This window comes from Odocoileus virginianus, chromosome 2 (genome assembly GCF_023699985.2).
Source record: "Odocoileus virginianus isolate 20LAN1187 ecotype Illinois chromosome 2, Ovbor_1.2, whole genome shotgun sequence".
Taxonomy (NCBI): domain Eukaryota; kingdom Metazoa; phylum Chordata; class Mammalia; order Artiodactyla; family Cervidae; genus Odocoileus; species Odocoileus virginianus.
The window spans coordinates 70,342,005-70,365,004 of NC_069675.1; the positions used below are offsets into that span (position 1 = coordinate 70,342,005).

A 23,000-nucleotide genomic window follows, 5' to 3' on the forward strand; every position below is an offset into this window, starting at 1 on the left:
ATGAGTTTCCCTATCTAAAAGTTTAAATTTCAACTCTCTTTTGATCTTTGGGTTTATGGTGAGTTTTAAGAGGTTGTTCTTCTTAGACAGTCTCAGGAACTCAATATGCTTTTCTTCCTTCCACCCAGAAAGATACCTAGATACCTTGCCCCCACCCTTTTCAGCCTCAGGTAAACTTTGTCTTCTGTGTAATTTAGTTCGACTTGAATAGGGGCAGAGTCATGAAAACTGAGAACCGTAACCTTCTGCCTGTTGGTAGCATCGTGATCACAGAACCTACCAGTCCTGCCATTGCTGTTTCCCATCCATAGCAGTTAACCCCACAGTGGGTGACAGGTCACGGGTAAGCCCTGAGTTTCTTGAAGTGAAGTGGGAACAGACAGGTGTCTGCCCTCTGTGGAGGGACCTCAGGACAGGTCTTTCGGTGGCCCCATCCTTCTAGCAGACACACACCATAAATGTGTACCAATGGTGTTGAGAGAAGAGACACATCATCAGACCCTTTGGCCCTTCTCTCGGGAGTTTAGAAGCCAAGTTCATCCTTAAAATCTGCACCGCCCTTATACTCAGAGGTAGACACTTTGGGGAGGGAGGAAGGTTTCCAGGCATGTTCTTTACCTGTTTCTAACTCACCCCAGAGGGAACCTTGGCCTCTGCTTTGCTCACTGCCACATGACTGTCTTTCTTCTCTCCTCAAACCTGTTCTCCTGTGTGCTCACCTCCATCCCTGGGCCTGATTCCCCGAAGTCTTAGCTCTTGTCATATTAGGCAATTATTTTCAAATCTTGCATCAGGACAGATAGTGCAGCATCAGATAATCCCTCTCCTTTTACTCCCACATTTGATGAGACAGCTGCATTTTCCCAGCAGAGCCACCATCAGCACCAGCTCAAAATAGTCTTGGCTTGTTTTTTGTTTGTTTGTTTTTAACTTTTTGTTAAAGAAAAATATATACAAAGTCCATTTTCTACACATCCCAGTTCTCTGTATGTTCATGGTTGCCTCCTCTAAATTTCAGACTTGTAGTTCCTTTCTCCCAATGTTGTTTCCTTGGGGTTTTGTTGTTGTTGTTGTTTTTCTGAGTGGGCCTCTGAAAATCGGCAGCAAAGAGGCCAGTTTGTTTATTTTGAATACACTGCAGCAAAATGAAGGTAATTGTCCACACAGGCCATCTGCTACCTGGCAGGTGTCCATGAGTCAGAGAGAGAAAAATGGAGACTCAAGTGTCTCCTTCTGTTACCATGATAACCGCTTAGCTCAGAGTTGTCACTGGGCGTGTGTGTGGAGGGGATGCTGTTAATAGTTGCTTTGGTGAGGGCATGAACTCTAAAGATCAGGCTTTTTGCCATGAGCCTCCGTGGGTTTGATTACCTGATGATAACGTGTATCAGGGAGATTAAAAAAAAAATTCATACTTTGTTCCATCAGGAAAAAGAAGGGAAGGAAATAGTATTTATGGAGCCCCTACTGTGTGCCAGGCACCCTGTCAGAGATGGCCGAGCGTGGCCAGGACAGCACACACATCATATTCCTGCTGCAAAAAGAGCCTCACCCCCGTGCGGCCCCACTCTCTGCCACAGTGTGAGTCCCTGTCTAACTCACAGTGTCCTCAAGTCACCTTCTCTGGCATTCTCTGCACCTGTTTTGGCTCCACTATTAGATTTGCACTCAAACAGAAGACTAAGTCAGAATCACTGTATTCTCCTTTCTCACATTTCTTGGTCGTGGTGGAAATTAATTTCTGTTGCATGACCTCGGCAGTGGGACATCTCAACTAATGCATGTTCTGTCTGACCTCAGAAACTTGGTGCTGGGATCCCGGTGTGCCTAGGAGTCTCCCTGCAGTATAGGATGATTAGAACACCCAGGCGGATTTCCTCGGTGGTCCAGGAGAGACTCTACCTTCCAGTGCAGGGGATGCGGACTCGTGGGTTCAATCCCTAGTCAGGGAACTAAGATTCCACATGTCACAGGGTGCGGCCACAATTTTTTTTTTTAATAAATAAACCTTCTTTAAAAAGATGACGGCCCAGGTATCCGTCTTAACCGTGTTACTAATTTATTTGTGACCTTGTGACCTCTCAAGGCATCTCTCTGCTCAGATATAGATAAATGCTGAACTGAAATAGAGCCTGTTTTCCCGGGATCATGAACCCTCTGACATGATGTGCGTAATTTCCGAGCTTTTTTCTTGGAACACGATATGTAGCTTTCTCAGGGTCTCAGAGTCTTTGCTGATTGAGAAGAAGCAACGGGCCAGCAGAGGAGAGAGCCTCTCCGATTGTAATGTTTCTCTAGAATTGTTCTCCACTACAAGGGACTTCTGTACTCAGAGAACCTGAGTTACAGGGCGTTTCTTGTATTTAGTTATTGGTTGGACACGTGACTGGCCTGTGCTGTGTTCAGGCCTTTGTAATAGGTTGTATTTCAACAAGGTCCCACTGTCCTTGCCTCAGGAAACCTTAAAACCGGGGAGCGTATCATGAAGCCTCCCCAGGCTGACCTTCGCTCTCCCAGCAGCTGAAACCCAGAGGCATGCAGTGGTTTTGGACCCTCGTTGGACAGCTTACCCGCACCCCCTCAGAGACATCTGAGTAGTCCCTCCACCTTCGCTGATTTCTATGAGTGTCAGGTTCCCCATAATCTCTAGGTTCCAACAGTGATGCTCCCCCCAGCCCCCAATTGGGCCACTGCTTCTAGATCTGTTTGTTCTGTGTGGAGGGAGCACTTGGCGGTCTCCATGGGGAGGGCCTGCCTCTTGGGACCCTGCTGGGCCTTTGAGACAGGGCGCTGTCACTCACTGCAGTGCTTCCGTCTGCACTGACTTCCGTGCGTCTGTCTGGCACAAACCTGTCAGGAGGGCAGAGAATGAGCCGTCTCTACCCGGGCTGCAGGTGCCTGTCGGCGAGCTGGAGCGCTGCCATGAGCCCTGTGACTGCCTCCAGCTGCATGTGCGCCAGACGCTCCACTCTACTCATGGAGTTAGAAGGACCTTGTTTGGAACTGTCTCCTTGAGACAGCCCCTCCGCTGCGCCCAGCAGCCTGCTCCCTGCCCCTCCCCACCAGCTTTGCGTGCAGGAGGCCTGAAGGGCGGCATCTCTGGTGTGGACTCTGCTCATGAGAAAGGAAAATTAGAAGCAGAACAGCCTCTGTGACCCTGAGCTGGCTGCCATGCACTCCCAAAGGACGAACCTTCGCCGACAGGGTGGTTGTAGCCGAGGCAAAGCCTTGGTGACTCGGCATTTCTGAGATGAGGTAAACTTGGTGAAGGGCATAGCATCTTCGAATTTTACATCTGAAAAATGCTTCACAGGTCACCAGTGAAGCCACTCAGTTTAGAAGCCACTCAGATTAGAAGACTGAACCCCAGAAACATTGAAATGTGTACAATCGATAGAAAAGCCCAGGTCTCCAGACTTCAAAGCCGTTCCCTCCCCACCAAGCCTCAGTGCCTCCTTGGCGTTCACCCAGGGTGAGAGTCAGATTCCATCTTGGTGCCTGTGGCGGTCCCTCCTCTACAAGTTAGTGGATTCGCAGCCGAGAATTGTCTCCAGGTCCCGTCATCACTGACAAAGTAAAGAGGTCGAAACTTTCAGCCTCAGGACAGGCTCATATGCTGAGGGATTTAGGCACATTCTCAGATCAGGAAGAATTTTTCTTGAACCTGTATCCTCACCTCGCTTCTCATCCATGGTCCTGGTTCCAGGGTCTTTGGCATCTCATGAGGGCCTGTGAGCCTGGTCGCATCCTCAGATTTTCCCTCCTACTCCCTCTCCATCAAATGCTCTTCAGATGCAGCTGATCTAATAATGTATAAAGAAAAAAATCAAGCTTAGCTCCTAAGTTATCTGTGGCTGCACGTACACTGAAAGTTAATGACTTAGAAGAACAAACTTAACTCACAGCTTCTGTGGGTCAGGGGTCCAGGCGCTGTTTAGCTGGGTTCTCACAAGCTGAGGTTCAGGGTTTCTCACAAGGTTGCAGGCACCTCAGTCAGTTCAGTCAGTTCAGTCGCTCAGTTGTGTCCGACTCTTTGCGACCCCATGAATCGCAGCACGCCAGGCCTCCCTGTCCATCACCAACTCCCAGAGTTTACTCAAACTCAAGTCCATCGAGTCAGTGATGCCATCCAGCCATCTCATCCTCTGTCGTCCCCTTCTCCTCCTGCTCCCAATCCCTCCCAGCATCAGGGTCTTTCCCAATGAGTCAACTCTTCGCATGAGGCAGGCACCTCAGGGCTCAGCAAATCACATCGTTGTTGGCAGGACCCCTTGTGGGCTGTAGGATTGAGGGTCACAGTTCAACGCCGGCCTGATGGCTGGAAGCTGCCCTCAGCTACTTGCCAGGTGAGCCTGTCTGTGGGGCGGTTCACAAGATGGCAACTGGCTTCCTCAGCATGAGTGGGGGTGAGAGGAAGAGAGAGCACCTGTGGACAAGACAGAAGTCATGTCTTTTATCAACTGGTCTCAGAAATAATATCTCATTGGCCTGCTTCAATTAGAGGCAGTCACTATGGCCAGCCCATGTTCAAGGGGAGGGAATTACATCAGACGGTGACTGCAGGGAGGGAGGGTGTCACTGGAAGCCCCCTCAGTGGTCTGCCCACCACAGTCAGTTACCTGGTTAAAGCATTTCACATAAAGCTTTATTGATGGCGATAGATTTAGTCCTCCCCAGAGCTCACTGCCCGCTCTGGCTCCGTTCCCGCTTTCCATTACAGGAGGAAAAGGGTCAGAAACTTGATACACCTCCTTGTCATTTAACAAATATTTATTAAGCCTTTACATGTGGTAAGCACAATGGTAAGGAAGATAAATTTGAAAGGTGAGATTAATGCCGTGCAGGGGTCCGAGGGAAGTGACAGTGAAGCAGTCAGCCGGAAAGCCAGTGGGAGCTGGTCAGACACACGGAGGGGGGCAGTGCTCCTGGCAAAGAGAACAGCAACTATAGAGGCCTGAAGGCAGAAGAGAGGGCTGTGCTTCCAATATTTCAATAGACTGTTGTTCTCGAAACCATGCAGGAGCAGTCAGTTGACCTCCCTTGCATGGACATGTGAAAGTGAAAGTGAAGTTGTGTCTGCCTCTTTGCGACCCCATGGACTGTAGCTTACCAGGCTCTCCATCTATGGGATTTTCCAGGCAAGAATACTGGAGTGGGTTGCCATTTCCTCCTCCAGGAGATCTTCCCAACCCAGGGATTGAACCCAGGTCTCCTGCATTGTAGGCAGATGCTTTACCATCTCAGCCACCAGGGCCTCATCCCAAATCAACCTTTTTCCTGATCCCCCACCTTGGGCCTGGCTGAAGTCCCTGCATATCGGCTGCCTATGACTTGTGTCTCTGCCGGGGCCTTGGGGATGTACTGGCCCACAAGGATGCCAAACCGGCATTGTTCTGCTGGACCCATAATCCACAGAGGGTTTCTGACAGCTCTATCCTAGTTGTATTTTAATCCAGCATGATCCTAAAGCCAGGGACTGAAGCTTGAGATCCATGGAGAAAATTGTGCCTTCCCAGGGGTCTGAGAAGAGCTTTTCTCTTTCCACTGCTCTGAACAAAGACAACATCAGGAGTCTGGTTTCTGTCTTCCTCGGAAGGCATGTCCTGGGCAGTGATCCCAGGAAGGGGGGCTGATTATTTGCAAGCTGATGGTGGGCCGTAGATTTCATTTCCTGATCCTAGAGTTTTAGCCGCATGTGGCTGTCTACTCCGTCCATTCCTCTTACCTCATTCGCCATCATCATCTTGCTATTAATCTGTTTGCAGAGGTTCAGTCCTCAGGCAGCGATGCTGGCTCCAGTCTCCCCGAGTGAGGTTTATTGAGTCTTTGCCACATGCTTAATGCTGGGTTGGCCCTTCATATGATGAAGTCAATTTGAATTTCACAGGCCACGTACTTAGGGGGAAAGATTATTTGAGTGGCCTTAGTTTCTCTCTTGAGTTCTCACTTTCTGAGCTGAGTTTCTCACTTTGTGCGTTTCAGGCAAACTCTGAAGTCAGTCACATCAGAGATTTTTTTTTTCTGGCTGAGCTGGGTTATGATGCACAAGTTTTTCTCTAGTTGTGGTGTGCAGGCTTCTCTTATTGTGGAGCATAGACTCTAGAGCTCGCGTTTAGTACTTGCAGCATGCAGGTTTAGTTGCCCTGTGGCTTGTGGAATCTTAGTTTCCTAACCAAGGAACCCATGTTCCCTGCATTGGAAGGTAAAGTCCTAACCACTGGACCGCCAAGGAAGCAGAGATTTTTAACCCTATTCTTGCACCCAAAATGAGTGCCCCATCCTAGAGACTTACAGAGGGTGCTGTAGCATCAGTGGAGGAGTGTCCACAGCTCCGAGGCGATATGTTGCTGGGGCCATCATGTCCTTTGCTGGTGGCCGGGCCAGGTTCTCGCAGGCAGCTGCCCCCTTTCTATGGCTAAGGCATCTGAGTTCAGAGACTCCCCCAGCATCCAGGCTCCACACCTGACCTCACTGATGCTCTGATTCCTCTGTGACTGAGAGTCAGCTTTGGACTCGTTGCTTCTCACAGTATCAGCCTATTGACTGCATGGGATCCTTCCTTCCTTGAGGCTGCTCAGGCAACCCAGGAAACAACTTTCATTCTGTTTCTTCCACTGTGGGAAGGCCCAGGAAAAGCCCAGGCATTGCCAGGATCCACCACTTCTGTGATCTCCTGCATCCTCCACTGTGCCAGCTTAGAACTTTCCTACAAAGCCAGACCTCTGCATCAGACTTTCCTGCCTTCTCTGCAGATTCTCTCATCTTTTTCCCAGTTTCCTTATCTTGTTTGGATTGAGACTGAAACTGCTAGGTCTGGTGCTTGTAAGTACCTTCAAACTAGGTTGAATTTTATGCTTTATAATTTGCCCCCTGGCTTCCCTGGTGGTTCAGTGGTAAAGAACCTACCTACCAATGCAGGAGATGGAGGTTGATCCCTGGGTCGGGAAGATCCCCTGGAAGAGGGCATGGCAACACGCCCCAGTATTCTTGCCTGAGAATCCCATGGACAGAGGAGCCTGGTGGGCTATAGCCCATGGGGTTGCAAAGGGTCAGACATGACTTAGTGACTGAGCACACATACATATGCCCCCCCGCCATAAAAATGGCCAAAAAGGCAGAGGCTGATAATAGTTATAGGGTGAAAGGTGATTGTTTCCCAAAATGCAGTGATTAATAAGTGATAGTGTAATCTAGCCAAAATGGGACTCCTACGGTGTTTATAAACTAGTTGGAAAGGAAAGATATATACCTTGAAAGAATAAAAATAAATGTTTTGTAGCCACAGACAAAAATAGAATATTTCACAAGATCAAACATTTGAATTGTCAATGGAAAATTATTATAAAAGTTAAACAGTGGTAAAGACATCAAAAAGAGATTTTTGTAGTATTCCATTATATGAATAAGCCTCATTTCGTTAAGTCGTTTGCCAGTCAATGGACTTTGGAGTTATTTCCACTTTTGGCCTATTGAACTGTTGCTAATGAACATGTGTGCACAAGTTTTAGATGGGCATATGTCTTTATTTCTCTTGGGTACATACTTAGGAGTGAATTTGCTAGGTCTTATGGTAAGTTTGCATTTAACATTTTAAGAAACTACCAAACTGTCTACCTAAGTGGTTGTACCATTTTACGATTCTGTCAGCAATGCACAAGGGTTTCCATTTCCCCATATCCTTGTTAGTCTTTTTGATTGTAGCTATTTCAGTGGGGTAAATGGCATCTCTTTGTGACTTCGCTTTTCATTTCCCTAATGAGTACTCATATTGAACATTTCTCATGTAATTTTTAGCTCATTTTATATCTTACTCCGTGAAATGTATATTCAAGTCTTTGCCTGTTTTGTAATTGGGTTGTCTGTCTTCTTGTTCAGTTACAAGTGTTCTTTATATGTTCTAGACACAAGTTCTTTCTTATAGTTTATTCTGTATTTATTTCAGCTTTATTGACATGTAACTGACATGTAAGATTATAAGATATTTAAAATATATACATTGAAGTGACTTAATAAATGTATACGTGGTGGAAGGATTTCCCCATCTAGTTTATTAACACATTCATCACCTCACATATTTATCTTTTGTGTGTGTTAGAGCACTTAAGTTGTTCTCTCTTAGCAAATTTCAGTTATACGATAGTATATTATCAACTGTAGTCACCATGTGACATTAGATCTTCAGACCTTATATTTCAGCCAAAAGTTTACACCCTTTTACTAGCCTCTCCCTATTCCTCCACCACTCAGACTTGGCAACTAGTTTGCTACTCTCAGTTTCTGAGTGTGGTTTTTTTGTTTTTTGTTTTAGGGTCCACATAAAGATGATACCTTGCAGCATTTGTCTTTCTCTCTCTGGTGTTTTTCACTTACCATAAATAACACAGCAGGATTTCCTTCTTTCTTGTGACTAAATAATATTCCATTGAACATACATAATACATCTTCTTTATCCATTCATCTGCTGATGGACGCTTAGGTTGTCTACATATCCTAGCCATCATAATTATTGCTACAGTGAACAAGTGTGCATGGAAATTCAGATATTCCATCAAAATCCTGTTTTCATTTTCTTTGGATATATACCCAGAAATGGGATTACGGGATCATATGATAGTTCTGTTTTTCATTTTTTTTAATTATGGATACTTTGTTTTTGTCTGTGCTGGATCTTCGTTGTTGCTCTCGGGCTTTCCTTCTAGTTGCTGCTGGTGGGGACTACTCTTCTTTGCAGTGCATGGACTTCTCACTCTGTTGGCTTCTTATTCCAGGGGCTTCTCTTGTTATGAAGCACAGGCTGTACCACACACGGGCTTCCATAATTATGGTGCATGGGCTTAGTTGCTCCGCTGTATGTGAGATCTTCCTGGACCAGGGATTGAACCCCTGTCCCCTGCAGTGGCAGATGGATTCTTAACCACTAGACCACCCGGAAAGTCCCCTGTTTTCATTTTTTGAGGAACTTCAATACAATGGTTGCACCAGTTTACATTCTCACCAGTAGTGCACAAGTGTTCCCTTTTCTTCACACCCTCACCAACACTTGTTACCTCTTGTCTTTTTGATGATGACCATCCTAACAGATATGAGGTAATATCTCATTGTAGTTTTGTTTTGTGTTTCCCTGATGATTTGTGATGTTGAGTACCCTTTCATATATACCTGTTGGCCATTTCTGTGTCTCCTTTGGGAAAATGTCTATTCGGTTTCTGTGCACATTTTTAAATCAGATTGTTTTTTTCAGGATTGTATGAGTTCTTCCTATATTTCAGATATTTACTCCTTATCACACATAGGACTTGCACATATTTTCTCCCATTCAGTAGGTTGCCTTTTCATTTTGTTGATGGTTCCCTTTGCTTTGTGGAAGCTTTTTAGTTTGATGTAGTTTGACTTGTTATTTTGCTTTTGTTGCTTTTGTTCCAAAAAATCATTGTGAAGATCCACAATTCCATTATCAGAAATAATTTACAAACATTTTCCCAGTCTGTGGCTTAGCGTTTTTATTTTTGTTAGTGTGTCTTCTTTAGTAGTTTTATTGAGCTGTAAGTCATATATTGTACACTTCATCCTTTTAAATGGTTTTTAATATAGTCACAGAATTGTGCAACCATGATCCATTTTAGAACATTTCCCCTCCTCCAAAAAGAACCCCAAACCCATTAGCATTCACTCCTCATTCCTCCCAGGCACCCAGTCCCAGACAACCACTAATCTACTTTCCATCTCTATGGATTTGCTTATGCTAGACACTTCATATAAATGGAATCAAACAATATGTAGTCTTTTATAACTGGGTTCTTTCACTTAGCATATTTTCAAGGTTCATACGTGTTCTGGCGTGTATCAGTACTTCATTCCTTTTTATTGCCTAACCATATTCCATTGAAAGAACATATTACATTTTATTTAAATCATTCATCAGGTGATGGACATTTGGATTTGTTTTCACTTTTTGGCTATTATGTGCAATACTGTTATGAACACTTGTGTACAAATTTTTGTGTATACATAGGTTTTCATTTATGGCCAGTATATACATGTAAGAGTAGACTTGTCATAATATTTAAACTTTTGAGGAACTGCCAGACCATTTTCTAAAGCAGCTGCACCATTTTTACATTCCTTCCAGCAGCTTATGAGAGTTCTGAGTTTGCCACATCCTTGTCAACACTTGTTATTATCTGTCCTTTTATTATAGCCATTTAAAAGTATGGTTGTGAAGTTGTATCTCATTGTGGTTTTGATTTGCATTTCCCTAATGGCTAATAATATTGAGCTATCTGTATTTGCATCTTTTCTTTACAGAATTGTCTATTCAGATCCTTTTCATATTCTAAAATTACCTGTCCTTTTTTTTTGTTTTAATTTTTTAAGTTACTTGTCCTTTTATTATTGAGTGTAGGAGTTCTTTACATATTCTTTTTTAAAAATTAGTTGTGTTATTGAAATATAATTGATTTACAGTGTTGTGTATGTATTCTTAATATAAATCCTTTATGGGATATGATTTGCAAAAATTTTTCGCCATCCTGTGAATTCTTTTTTCACTTTCTTAAAGGTGTCCTTTGAAAATAGTCTTTAATGTTATTGAAGTCCAGTTTATCTGCTTTTTCTTTTGTAATGTATACTTTTTGTGTCAAATCTAAAAAGTTATTGTCTAATCTTTTCTTCTAAGAGTTTTACAGTTTTAGTTCTTACATTTGGTATGGTGCATTTTGAGTTAGTTTATGTATATAATGTGAAGTAAGGGTCTAATAAGTTCATATTTATTTGTATCATGGAAAGATCTCAAAAAGTATGCTATTTTTGCTGTATCAGTTCAGTTCAGTCACTCAGTCGTGTCTGACTCTTTGCGACCCCATGAACTGCAGCACACCAGGTCTCCCTGTCCATCACCAACTGCCGGAGTCTACCCAAACCCATGTCCATTGAGCCGGTGATGCCATCTAACCATTTCATCCTCTGTCGTCCCCTTCTCCTCCTGCCCTCAATCTTTCCCAGCATCAGGGTCTTTTCTAATGAGTCAGCTCTTGGCATCAGGTGGCCAAAGTACTGGAGTTTCAGCTTCAGCATCAGTCCTTCCAATGAACACCCAGGACTGATCTCCTTTAGGATGGACTGGTTGGATCTCCTTGCAGTCCAAGGGACTTTCAAGAGTCTTCTCCAACACCGCAGTTCAAAAGCATCAATTCTTCGGCACTCAGCTTTCTGTATAGTCCAACTCTCACATCCATACATGACTACTGGAAAAACCATAGCCTTGACTAGACGGACCTTTGTTGACAAAGTAATGTCTCTGCTTTTTAGCAGAAGTTAAACACAACATTGTAAATCAACTATGCTTCATTAAAAATTTTAAAGCATGCTAGATGATAAAAGCAGATTGCCAAATGATATGTGCAGCATGATACCCATTCATGCAAAATTTAAAGGCATGAAACATCATATATTATTCATAACAACATATGTACACATAGGTAAAAAGTTTCACACAAAATCTATGATAATGGCTGCCTCTGAAGGGAAGAGAAGAAGGGACTGGAAAGAATTAGTAGTCTAGGGGTCTTCAGATTTATCTGCAGTGTTAGAATAAATTTCACACAATATTAAATATCAATTTGAATGGTCTGTTACATTGTACTTTTAAGCTTGCCTTGTATTTTTCAAGTTTCTCAAATTAAAATACACAGACACCAATCAGAGCAAGAATGATGGAAAACAGACCACTTCCGCTCGGTCCAGCGCTCACATTGGGTGAAACTGAGCTGAGGCCGCCTGTCAGCCTGTTTGGGGCCGCCAATTCTATCTGTATGTGGGGTTTCTGAGCCAGCTCCCCAAAGATAATTATCTTCCTTTGAACTTATTTGCACACTTTGGCTTATATTTTCCCAGTCTTGCTTCCAAAGAGAACCCTAGTCTTTATGCCACCCTCAGTTGCCCTTCCTCTAAAGAGCTGCAGAGCCCAAATCTCAGTGGACTCCCTTTAACTGGAGTTTGTAAGTTTTATCCCATGGCTCCAAGCTTTCTCCAAAACTGCACCGGAACCTTCCCACGGAAGGCTCGGTTTCCTGATAAACGTGTGTCCATTCTCACCCAGTGCCCACGGAATGGCTCACAGAAGACTGCACTGTGTGCTTGACGAGGGCAGCATGGCACGCCAGATGACTCGGCTCCTGGGACTGCCTGCTGCTGGGCTCCTGCCCCGCAAACTCATCAGGCACGTTCCCTGCAGCCCAGCAGCTGCAGAGTTGCAAAGCGCATGACATTGCCCTGGGCTGGGAGTAGAAGGGCTTGTTCCAGCCTCTCCTGCTGACAAGCTGTGCAGCCCTGACACAGAGCTCTTACTCTCTTCATCCTGTCTGTCTTCTCTAAAATGGATACTACTCCAGTCGTTACGAGACTCAAATGAGATGATGCACATGAATGTGTTTGCAAACAGAAAAGAAAGATGTTTGCATATTATTTCCCAGCTGTGACCCCAGCCCCTCCCAAATCCTCCACCAGCTACCCCGCTCCATCTGTCCACCTGGAAGGCCCTTCTACCCTCCCTCCCCGAGCACGCCTCCACTTTCCCTCCGCTTTTAGTTTATTCTTCAGTGTTCTTGCTGCCTCTTCTCCTCCTCCCCCTTGTTCTCTCCCTTTCTCCCTTTTTGTTTCCCTGCTCCTTTTCTTCCTCTCTCCAGTCCTGGAGGCAGCCTGACTCTTTCCTTTCAAATCTGATCATGCAGTGCATTGCACCACTGAACTGAAGCCCTAGGTTGGCTCAGGTTGACTGAGAAAAAGCACTTGCCCCTTCCTCAAAGAGGTAAGGTGCAGGAGATGACAGACTTTATCTCCTTGATTCTCCCAGGCTCAGGCCACAGGATCACCGCATACATCGCCCACTCACGGAGGCAGCCGCCCCATGCCCATGCCCGTGCGCTCCACCTCTGCCGGCTCCACCCCCACCCACTGCCCGCAGGACCCACTGAGCGGAGTTGGCGGGGACATGCAGGAGGCCTTCGCCCAAGGTGAGTTCAGGAGCAGAGGAAAATGAAGTGCTGAAGGGGTTTGGAAACGTGGACAAGACTCCTGCTGCGGTTCTCCCCGTTTTCTTTTGTGTGCTTTCATGTACAGTAAAAGCAAGTCTCGTGCTGGTCCCTTCTCATCTGATGGGCTGGTCTGCAATGGGAGATCTGCAGGCTTGTATGTGTGTGAGGTCCAGGCCTCCTGGGTTTCTGTGCTCTTTTGGGGGAGAGTTATGGGAAGTGCCTTGTCATTTGGGCTTTGCCTCCTTCAGAGGAGTTGGATGGATCATTCCCAAAGTCGAGTGCTCGGCCTGCAGGGTTTAGAACAAGCAGGAGAAGGAGGCTAGAACTCTGAATCCGACCTTGCTGAAGGCGCCTTGTCCATGGAGTTAATGGCCTGCCGTGTTCTGTCGTGGGCGGAAGACGAGTCTGCTCAGGAAGCCTTGTCTTGTCTCGGGGCAGAGATGAGAGCAGGGAGGTGGAGTTGAGAGTGAGTCCTGCCCAAGGGTTTGCAGTCCACCTCTTTGATTGTGGCTGAGAAGCATGGAGGTGACAGGGTCCTGCCTTCACAAAGAGAAGAGGGAGGAGAACTACGGCCTTGGGCACCAGGGCCTGGGAGCAGGTGGAGCTGCTCGGCCCATCTTCCCTTAGGAGTCCATGCTAAGTCTGGGGGCCAGCCAGCTGAGGCCTCTGCTCAGCTCTGTCTCCCCCCTCACCACCACCACCCACCTACCCACCAGGCATCGCCATCTGCTCTGCCTCTCCTCAGGTACGAGGAGAAACCTCCGCAATGACCTGCTGGTGGCTGCCGACTCCATCACCAACACCATGTCATCCCTGGTGAAGGAGCTCCACTCAGGTGACGTCCAGAGCTCCCACCCAGCCTCCCGCCTCCGCTGCTCGCCCCTGCCTTCCTTGCCACCCACCCCCCACGTGGTAAAGCGCCTCCCTCATTTCACCGCGCGGCCTCCTTGCTTTCCAGGAACTCTCTGGATGCCTTCCCCTGTGAGCCTGTCTCCCACACGTGGTCACACACTTAAAGTTTCTCTTAAGAGCACGCCTTGTGGAGCAGACAAAGTTCTGATGTTAAAAGAATTTGGCTCCGTCGGGCCCCTTCCTCACTTACTGTGTCTTCCGCCTATACTTCCTCCGCAGCTGCTCTCTCCCTAGGCCTGCTCGGCTATCTCACTCGGAGCTTTCCTGGACGACAGGGAACCGAATCAGCCACAAAAGCTTCTGGACTTCGTCCCGCTGCCTTTCTGCTTCTCCTATTTGATTTGGTTTCAAAACCCTATTCTTTCCTTTTATCCGTGACGAGGCTCTGGTTTCCCTGGAAGTTCATGACCTGAGTCTGGTGCTTCCTTCACTCCACATGTTCAGTCTTATCTATGACTTCTTTCTCAGTCTGTCTGTCTCGCAGCTATTTCCCATGATTTTCCTGAGACCCTTACCTCATGGCATATTTCCCCCTACTTGAAATCCAAGAGGGGGAGAAAAATAATAGGCCATTCCCATATCATCATATCTGCAAGAATCCCCATGATTACATCAGTTTTGAAGCTGCCAGATATTTTACTAATTTTTTTTATGGTGGTCAGATTCCCATATTATATATTAAAAAACAGATTTCCTTCCTAATACTGTGGGTCACTCATACTGGTGGCCCTCCCTTGTTTCCTTTCACCTAGTATCGTGCTTTTGCATACCTTGAATTAGCTTAACAAGGTTGTTGAATAAAGATATAAAGCAGTTTTTCCGTGGGCTATTCAGATACACGTACTTACTCAAACATAATACATTGAAATCATCCATCCATGCACTTAGGGAAGGCAAGCCTTGAGTAACCCTTCAGACCTTTGTAGGCGAAACCATACACTTTTAGGGTTGTCATGAGACAGGCTGAGGTCTGGCCAATGGCTTCACTCTCAGATCTGCTGTTTTTGTTTAGAAGAGAATAAGGTTGGTTTTCCCAGTACAGTTGATAAGATGTCAGTTCTCTTGTTGAGGGAGCATGATGGTAACACTGTCTCCATTCTGGTACCATTTCTCAATCGCTTTTAGAAGCACTTTCCCCCTCCACACACACATAAACAGAAGGGGAGATTGCCTTTGAGATGACCTCATGGGTGATCAGAAAGTCCCTTCCCTTATATAGTGCCCCACTGATGCCAGATATCCCACTTTTGGAGGGAATTTCTTAGGGGATTTCAGGCCATGGAAATTAACCACAGTTGTGCCTCATGGCTGGTTATTAGGGTTTGTGCAAAATACGTGGTTCATGAGCTCATCACATGAGTTTGAGGGGTAACTGGACATCATTAAACACAAAGCACATAGAGACCACACAGTTTCAGAAAAAAGCAGGTGTGTGGGAATGTTCAGCCATCTCTCCTGATAGGAAAGGATGGTTTTAACAAAGCTGTGTAATGTTTTTGGAAGGTATCTCAGAGATCACATTGTCCCCTCCCCTTACTTTAATTTTTTAATGTGGAATCTTAGTTCCCTGAGCAGGGATCAAACCCGTACCCCCTACATTGGAAGCACGGAGTCTTAACCACTGGACTCCAGGGAAGTCCTCCACTCCCCTTACTTTAGAAGTGCAATGAGTGATTATCAATAAAGAGATCTGCCTGAAGTTATCCAGCTCTAAGGGGCCAAGCTGGTCCTAAGAGCTTAGGTGTGAACGTTAAGTTGATGTTCTTACCACTGCACTGCCCTCATCCTCATGCAGGAAAAGGGGTCAAACCTGCAATCCCACCAACACCTCTTTCATGGATGCTTCATTCTCCAACGCCCTGAAGTCCATGGTGGACGTAGACTGGGTCCACATCTGGCACAGTGTCTCTATCAGACACAGAAGCAAACTCCTTTACGTGCAAAGCTGCCAGCTTCTCAATGAGTGGAGGAGCCTTGCCCAACACCAGCACGTTTTTACTGTCACTGTTGAGGTTCTCATGAGGACTAGACCTGTTGCTCAGATTATTTTTATGTGTATCATGGACATACTGTTTATATCCACAGCTTATGTTCCTCATCTTTTATTTTTGCATGAGTAATGGACTCTTAGAGTTGAAAGGATCTCAGAAGCTGCTTAATCCAGCTTGCTGCCAGGTGTAAAAGTCCTTTGTTTGACTGTTTCCAGTGAGCTCATTCATGACCATGCTCATGCTCTCCTCCTTGGGGAGTTCTTGCTTATCAGAGAGCCAGAATCTGCCTTTCTATAACAAATTTATTCTCATTCCACCCCCGCACCACCCCCCCGCCCGAAGCTGCCAGAGGGAGCTCAGTCCTTCCTGTCACGTTAACCTTTCCAGTATTTGAAGGCAGAAAACGTGGCTCTCCCACGGCCTCTCCTTTTTAGGCAGCTGTTCGCCGTTCCCTCAGCCATTCCTCACGTGACACAGGTTTCCCTGGAACATCCCGCATGTCCACACCGGGGTGTGGCCAAGGGTTTCAAGGCTCCACTTCAAAGTGAGTTCCTGGGACTGAGCACATCTCCAGATCACAAGGGGTCTTCCCCCAACAACCCCCTCCCCCTCCCCAGAACAGTGAGCCTCCACCTCCCCGTCAGGCCTCTTGGGAAAGCAGCCTCAGATGGCGTTAGCTTTTTTTCCACATTGCCACCTGGCACTGTTTGGTCATTTTAAGTTTGTTGTCTGCTAAAACCTCTAGTGTTTTTTTTAAATGGAAGCCAATGTTCATCTAGTTATTCCCTGCTGTACATTTTTATGGTGCTTTTCTTGAACTTGAGTGCAAGGTATTCACCATATTCCTAGTAGATGTCACCACTTAGAGAAACTAGCAACAGAGCCAGAAGCTGGGAGTCGGACTGCACTACCCCTCTGAGCCCAGGGCTTATGGGGACCTGATGCTGCAGTATGTGCCACGCGGGGCACAGACCAGGTGACCACAGCACTCTTAGAGGTCCACAGCCATGACCCTTTAGCTAGGGTTTCATCGCTAGCCTGCTAAGTGCCTTCCTTCTCCCTCTGCCTATGCTTCTACTGGCTGAAGGGTCACTGGCCTCCTTGGACTTGTTTTCACAGCAGGGGAAGGTGCAGAGGAAGAAGAAGAGAAGATGCAGAATGGGAAGGACAGAGGTAAAGGCAGCTCCACAGGACCCTTAGCCTGATGGGGGCCAAAGCCCTAGCCCCCTCTCCCTTTTGTTCCTTCCTTCCTGCCACCACCTTTCCCCAAAGCTTTCAGACCCCTGCGGATCCTTCTCCCAGCCTTTCCCAACTGGCCACCAGGTTTTTCCCTAGAGGTGTTCGTGTCAGTGGATCAACAAAAAAAGCTTCCTGATTTCCTGACACTATGAAAGATGGATGGGATGCAGGAAGTGGATACAAATGAAATGCCAAACATGACCCCTTGCCTCAATTTAGAATAGATTTAGGAGAGCAAAATAAAGATACGCAAAATAGGAAGTAAAAGGAAGTGGCAGGAAAAGTTAGTCATCAAACTTTAAGTGTAGGATTATAAATACAGGAAGTTTTCTTAAAAGGCAGAGATTATTGTGGACAGAATAGCCAAATGGTTTTGTCGCTTCTCAGAGGAAATAAAAGCGATAGAGAAACGGTATCAACCTAGGACAGTAAGCTTTCCTCATTTTATTGTATATAAAACCTTCTTAATAACTTGTTACATTCAGAGAGCTGTGCTAAATGATTTCCATGTATAATCTCATTCAGTCCTCAACAACTTGGTGAGATATGTGATATAATGATATCTCCCATTTTACCAGTGAGTAAATAGGCTCAGAGAAATTTAGATCAAACAGCTTGCATGCATGCCAAGTCGCTTCAGACGTGTCCAACTCTTTGTGACCCTATGGACTATAACCCACCAGGCTCCTCTGTCCATAGGACTCTCCAGGCAAGAATACTGGAGTGGGTTGCCATGTCCTCCTCCAGAGGATCTTCCTGACCTAGGGATTGAACCCGCATCTTTTACATCTCCTGCCATCAGCAGGCAGGTTCTTTACCACTGGCACCACATGTGATAAGGGTTGGATTTGAACTGTTTTCCTAACTCTAGACTTCATGCTCTTAATCTTCATGTTTCTACATTATCCTAAACAAATAATACAATTCTCTTTGGACATTTGAGAGTCAGCTGTTATTTCTGTGATGTATTTAATACATCTATTGCTGGATTCCTTCAAGGTGTGAGCTCCCCAGGACAGAGATTTTCATCTGTTTTGTTCAGGTTTTATCCCCAGTGACTAGAACAGTGGCCAGCATGTTGTAGGATATCAGTAGATTCACAAACATAAGGAAATAGACAGGGTGGCATGCAGGAGAGCACTTTGTCAGAGAGAGAGGCAGGTGGCCACCCTGAGGATGCTGAAAGTGGAGCATGAGAGGGAGCTGGCCCAGCTCGCTCAGGTCCCTGTTGGAGGCTGTGCACTTAACACACTCCTCTTGTTTAATTCCATGGCCCCATGAGGAAAGGATTCCAAGACAAGGCTAAGGGCGGTTAAACAATGTGTCTAGGTAGTAATCGCCTGAGCCTGGACTCAGCCCAGGTGTCTCTAACGCCAGCGCCCATCTTTACTCTGAATGGACTGGGAGACCAAGTGCAGTGAAAGAAGTCTTAAGGAAGAGTGGAGAGAAGTGGATACAGAAAAGGAGGCTGTGATGAGAACAGGGGAGCACCTCAGAAGGGGAAGGTCCAGAGCGCTTGCGCATAGCAGCTCGTGTGGATGAGAGAGAGGGGTCTTTGGAGTTTTGTCAGCAAGGACACTGGAATCGCCAAGGGTGAGACGGGGGTAGAAAAACATACTCCAGGTGCTGCAATCATCAAGTGAGTCTGAGCGAGGCCTGGGAGAAAGTGGACAAGAGCTATGATGAATTAATGAGAATGATGTATTTGGCATAAAGCCGTCAAAAGGTCAGCAGTAGAGGGCAGTGGTGTTTGAAACGTCTAGAAATGCTGCAGAGAAAAGGAGAGAAACCTGACTTTTGCATGCCGATGAGGGACTAGAAGGAGGCAGGAGGGCTGTACTGCAAGAGGTGAAGAGAAGAGGGGAGACACAGAGATAGATTTACACTTATGTAAACACACCCTGCAAACACATGCATGCACACACACACAGTCCAGCCAGATCCCGGCTTTCATGTGGAATGTTCTTGGCTGAAAACATAACAGCTGCTTCTTTGGCCTTTCTCCCCTTATACCCTCCCTCCCCCAATAGTTTTTCCCAGGGCCTCTCCTCAGTCTCCCTTGCTCCCCCAAAGCACACAGAAGACTGCCCTGATCGCTTGGGTCTTTCCCTGCCCACAGACTCTAGCCTTAGGCCTGATTCAAGTCTGGACAGAGGCTGTGTCTCACACAGGGACTGGGTACGGTTTCCCTTGTCTGGTACCTACTAGCTTCAGGGACCCTCTGTCTTTGCACCTTGTTGCCTGGTCAACATCTCTCTGTCCCTCTTGCTTTGTATGTCGATGTGAAAGCTTGTTGTGAGAATGCCTGAATTTCCATTTCTGTGGGGTTTTTAGGTGCCATCCCCAAGGGGCAGAGTGTTAAGAGTTGAGGTGAGAGATGGGTAGGGTTTAAAAAGGATATTTGGCTGTCAATACTGTATGGGTCCCAGGATATGCCCCTGTAGCTAACATATGGCTGTTATGTAGGTGTAGTTCTCAACCAAGTGTTTTTATGGATGAAACTTCTGTTTCTCCACTGTGATCTACGTGTGAGATTTTAATACTGTAGACCGAGGTGGCAGTAACTACTGTCACCTAGGCATTAGAGAGCAATAACTATCAACCAGAAACAGAGAAAGATTGGCTTCTTCGGGGTTGAAATCATGCTGACATAATATAAACACAACCAAGTCAGCACCCCATGAAGTATAGTCTGCTCAGTGGAAATCATGAGAGCCAAATGGACACTTTTGAAGAACTCCTGACCCAGCCCAACTTCCCAGCCACATTCACCCTGGCATCGCCATGCTCCGTCCAGGTGCATCCTGGGGAACGATTCTGCTCCACTGTAGGAGTGCCCTCCCCTCACTTTGGGTGGTCAGTCCTTGTAACCAAGAGCGTACAGATGAAACATAGGCTAGCATAACTTCCCCATGTTACTTCAGAGCCCTCAATTCATCTCTGCTACTCCACAGCCTCATTTTATGCCCCTGTGTCCTTCAGAATCACCTCTCCCAGCACCTGCCATCATGGTATTGGGAGCTATAAATCCAGTTTGCATGCCTAATACTGGTACGTGTCTGGGAGACTGAGAGCAGTGGTCCTTGGTAAGAATAGATACAGGCTTTTGACAGTCCAGGTGATGGTTCAAGATATCAGGGTGAGCAGGAGTCTGATTTATAGTCCCCGGAAGATGCGTCTGCAGGAAGGAAATGCTGCTCTTTTCAACGTTTAAGCCATTTTCACCTTGTTCACTTTCAGGACCACATGGGCTGTGTCCTCTGATGTAACTGCTCCCTAGGTTTAAGGTGGATTCCTTTCCACTTTCATATGATTTATCTTCCTCCTGAGAGGCATGTGTATCCATGGCTGCATTAGGTCAGTCGTAGTTGCTGGTTGTAGGTCACGTGACTTCCCCATTGTTTTCAAACCTGGTTGGAAAAAGTTGATCCAAGAGGAGACAAAGAGCAAGTCCAGGAGCCCATGGGTCGGGGAGGCCCCAGGAGAACCCCCGGGTGGCAAGGAGACCCCGACTGTGACCTCCGTCTGTCGTTTGTCTGTGCTGCACAGGTTAGCGGAGGAGCCCAGCCAGAGAGGAAGCACGGGTGAGTACAGTGTTCCCCGCCCTCCCCTACGGCCCCCTCCCTCCTCCCTCCTCCATCACAGTTCCCAAGCCAGAGCTGCCCGACACGCGTGATGCAAGTTGAAGTTTCCTCCACAAGCCCTGCTGCGCCTCCTCTCTTTGTGCAACTACACCAGCACACCTGCTCGGGCCCATCTGCAGACCCTGGCCCATCCTGCACTGCTCTGAGCCTGGGCTTCAGGCAGGTGTCACCTGTGTTGGGATGCAGGTGGCAAAAGTCACTTCCCTGGGCTGCCTTCTCTTTCCTTCTTGCTCCTGATTTCCCCACAGCCTCTGTCATTTCTCTCCAGATGTCCAAACCACCGCTGGTGCAGGGTCACACTGGTAACTCCATAAAGTCGTTTCCCATGGTGCCCAGCCAAGCTGCACCTTCTCACTTCCTAAAAAAAAAAAAAAAAAAAATTAATAAAAGTTCAGATTTCCTCACAGGCAAATGCCCATTGCCTTGAGAGTTAGCCTTTCACGTTTTTCCATCTTAGGACCTTAACTCTTATCTAGCTCCAGTTCCAAGGTATTGAGGCTTCTAGGTCTGCACTGAGAGCTAAAAGAAAGGAACAAAAATACTTGGACAACCAATCTGTTCAAGAGAAGAGTTCTTTCAAGGATAGATGCCTTTGGTGCAGCCTTGAGATTCCTCTTTATTTTTTTAGTCTTTGCTTCCCTCCCCTCCCCCCACCTCATGTGTTTAAGAGTTAGGCCATCTTCCTCGGTTACAGATCTTCCAGACAGAAAAGCCAGGGCTGCAGCCCACAGTCCAGAAAAGGACCTGTCCCAGGCCCTCCTGAGCATTCTTGTCATGGGGCAGCTTCCAGGCCTTTCCATGACAGCCCCGCTTTTCCTCATCTGCACCAGACCCTGGGTTCTGTCCTGCTTGCCCTCCGGACCTGCTTTCTCTGAGCCTCCCCCGGCTCAGGGATCATGCAAGCTGAAGACGGGCAGTGCCTGAGCTGTGGAAATTCTCTGGCCGCCGTGGAAATCACAGCGCCTCCCAGGCTGGGCAGGCTTGTCCCTGAGCTCACCGCGCATGCGGGCAAGGCCCTTCCTGAAGCAGGCGGTGGCTGCCACAGCTATGAGACAGTCAGGAGCTGACTTGCCCTTGGGGAGCCTGCCAGGGCCCCTCTCCCCAGGGCACAGAGGAACTGGGAGATGAGGAAAGGCGTGTCCACCAGCTGGCCCACCCCTTTTGCACACAGGAAACTAAGACCACTACCCAGGAGCTTGGTGCCAGTCCTGACTCCTCCGCTACTAGTGCTGTCCTCTGACCCTGGGAGGGGGGTGTTGTGAGAAACTCTTGAAGTGGGGAGAGTTTCAGAAAGTTAAGGAAAAGCCTAAACGCTCAGGTGGACTCAAGTTCTGCTCACTTTATGTGTGAGGCTGAGGCTTTCTCCCCTTCTATCCAGGGCTTCTCAGCACATCACCAACCTGTTTGCCCTTCCCTTCAATCATAATTCTTCACCCCATGAAACCACCACGTTCCAAGCCTTGCATTGCACACACAGTTCTTTCTTTCCTGGAAACATTTCCTGACCCTGTGACCTAAGCAAGGACTCCAAAGACCCAAGATACCCCCAGAAAGAGAACACCCGCTTCCCTAAAAGGGGTGTGTGAGTCCTGTCCCTCTTCGAGTGTCCCGAGTTGACAAGGTAAGCGGCCGGACAGCGCCATCCCCGCGCATTGTCCAGTCCTGGCGGATGTTAGCCGCCTTTGCCTTGAGACCCTGCACCAGGGCCCGCGGAGTGACCGTGCGTCTGTCCTGCACAGGCACAGGGGACGTGGAGCGAGCTGGCACCGACCGACTCGAAGAAGGCGAGGTGTTCTCCCAGAGGCGCATTCCTGTCCATCTTTCCGCTGCACACCTGGACCAGGCTTGCAGGCTGCCAGACGTTACCACTTGCCAGGGAGAGGGGAGCCCAGGCCGGTGGGAAGTGGGAGGGACCTCCGGTGCCGCCTCGGGCGCACCCCCACCCCACCCTCGCACAGTCCTGCATGAACTAGCATCTTCATCACTCTCCTCCGGGCATGGTCTCATCTCTGCAACTGGAATTTACTGGAGGTTGAAAAGAGAAAAGAAACAGCACGAATCTCGTGTGTGTGTGTGTGCGCGCACGAATCTCTGTGTGTGTGTGTGCGCGCACGAATCTCGTGTGTGTGTGTGCGCACGAATCGTGTGTGTGTGTGTGTGTGTGTGTGTGAAAGAGAGAGAGA

At 47.2% G+C, this 23,000-nt stretch overlaps 1 protein-coding gene across 11 annotated transcripts in view; it reads left to right on the plus strand.

The window, feature by feature from the left end:
• The window catches only part of DTNB (dystrobrevin beta), a 235,813-nt gene extending 213,192 nt beyond the window's left edge, over nt 1-22,621 (plus strand). For 5 of the 11 annotated variants that reach the window (XM_020913827.2, XM_020913828.2, XM_020913833.2 and 2 more), the window contains 5 exons: nt 12,851-13,010; nt 13,777-13,866; nt 17,054-17,107; nt 20,723-20,757; nt 22,557-22,621. In XM_020913827.2, coding sequence (XP_020769486.1) covers nt 12,851-13,010; nt 13,777-13,866; nt 17,054-17,107; nt 20,723-20,727 — 309 coding nt within the window. In that variant the 3' untranslated portion in view covers nt 20,728-20,757; nt 22,557-22,621. Of the gene's footprint in view, nt 1-12,850; nt 13,011-13,776; nt 13,867-17,053; nt 17,108-19,507; nt 19,544-20,722; nt 20,758-22,556 lie in introns of all 11 variants that reach the window. The other 6 variants (XM_070450757.1, XM_070450750.1, XM_070450761.1 and 3 more) reach the window with 4 other exon arrangements.
• Nucleotides 22,622-23,000: the final 379 nt, after the last annotated feature.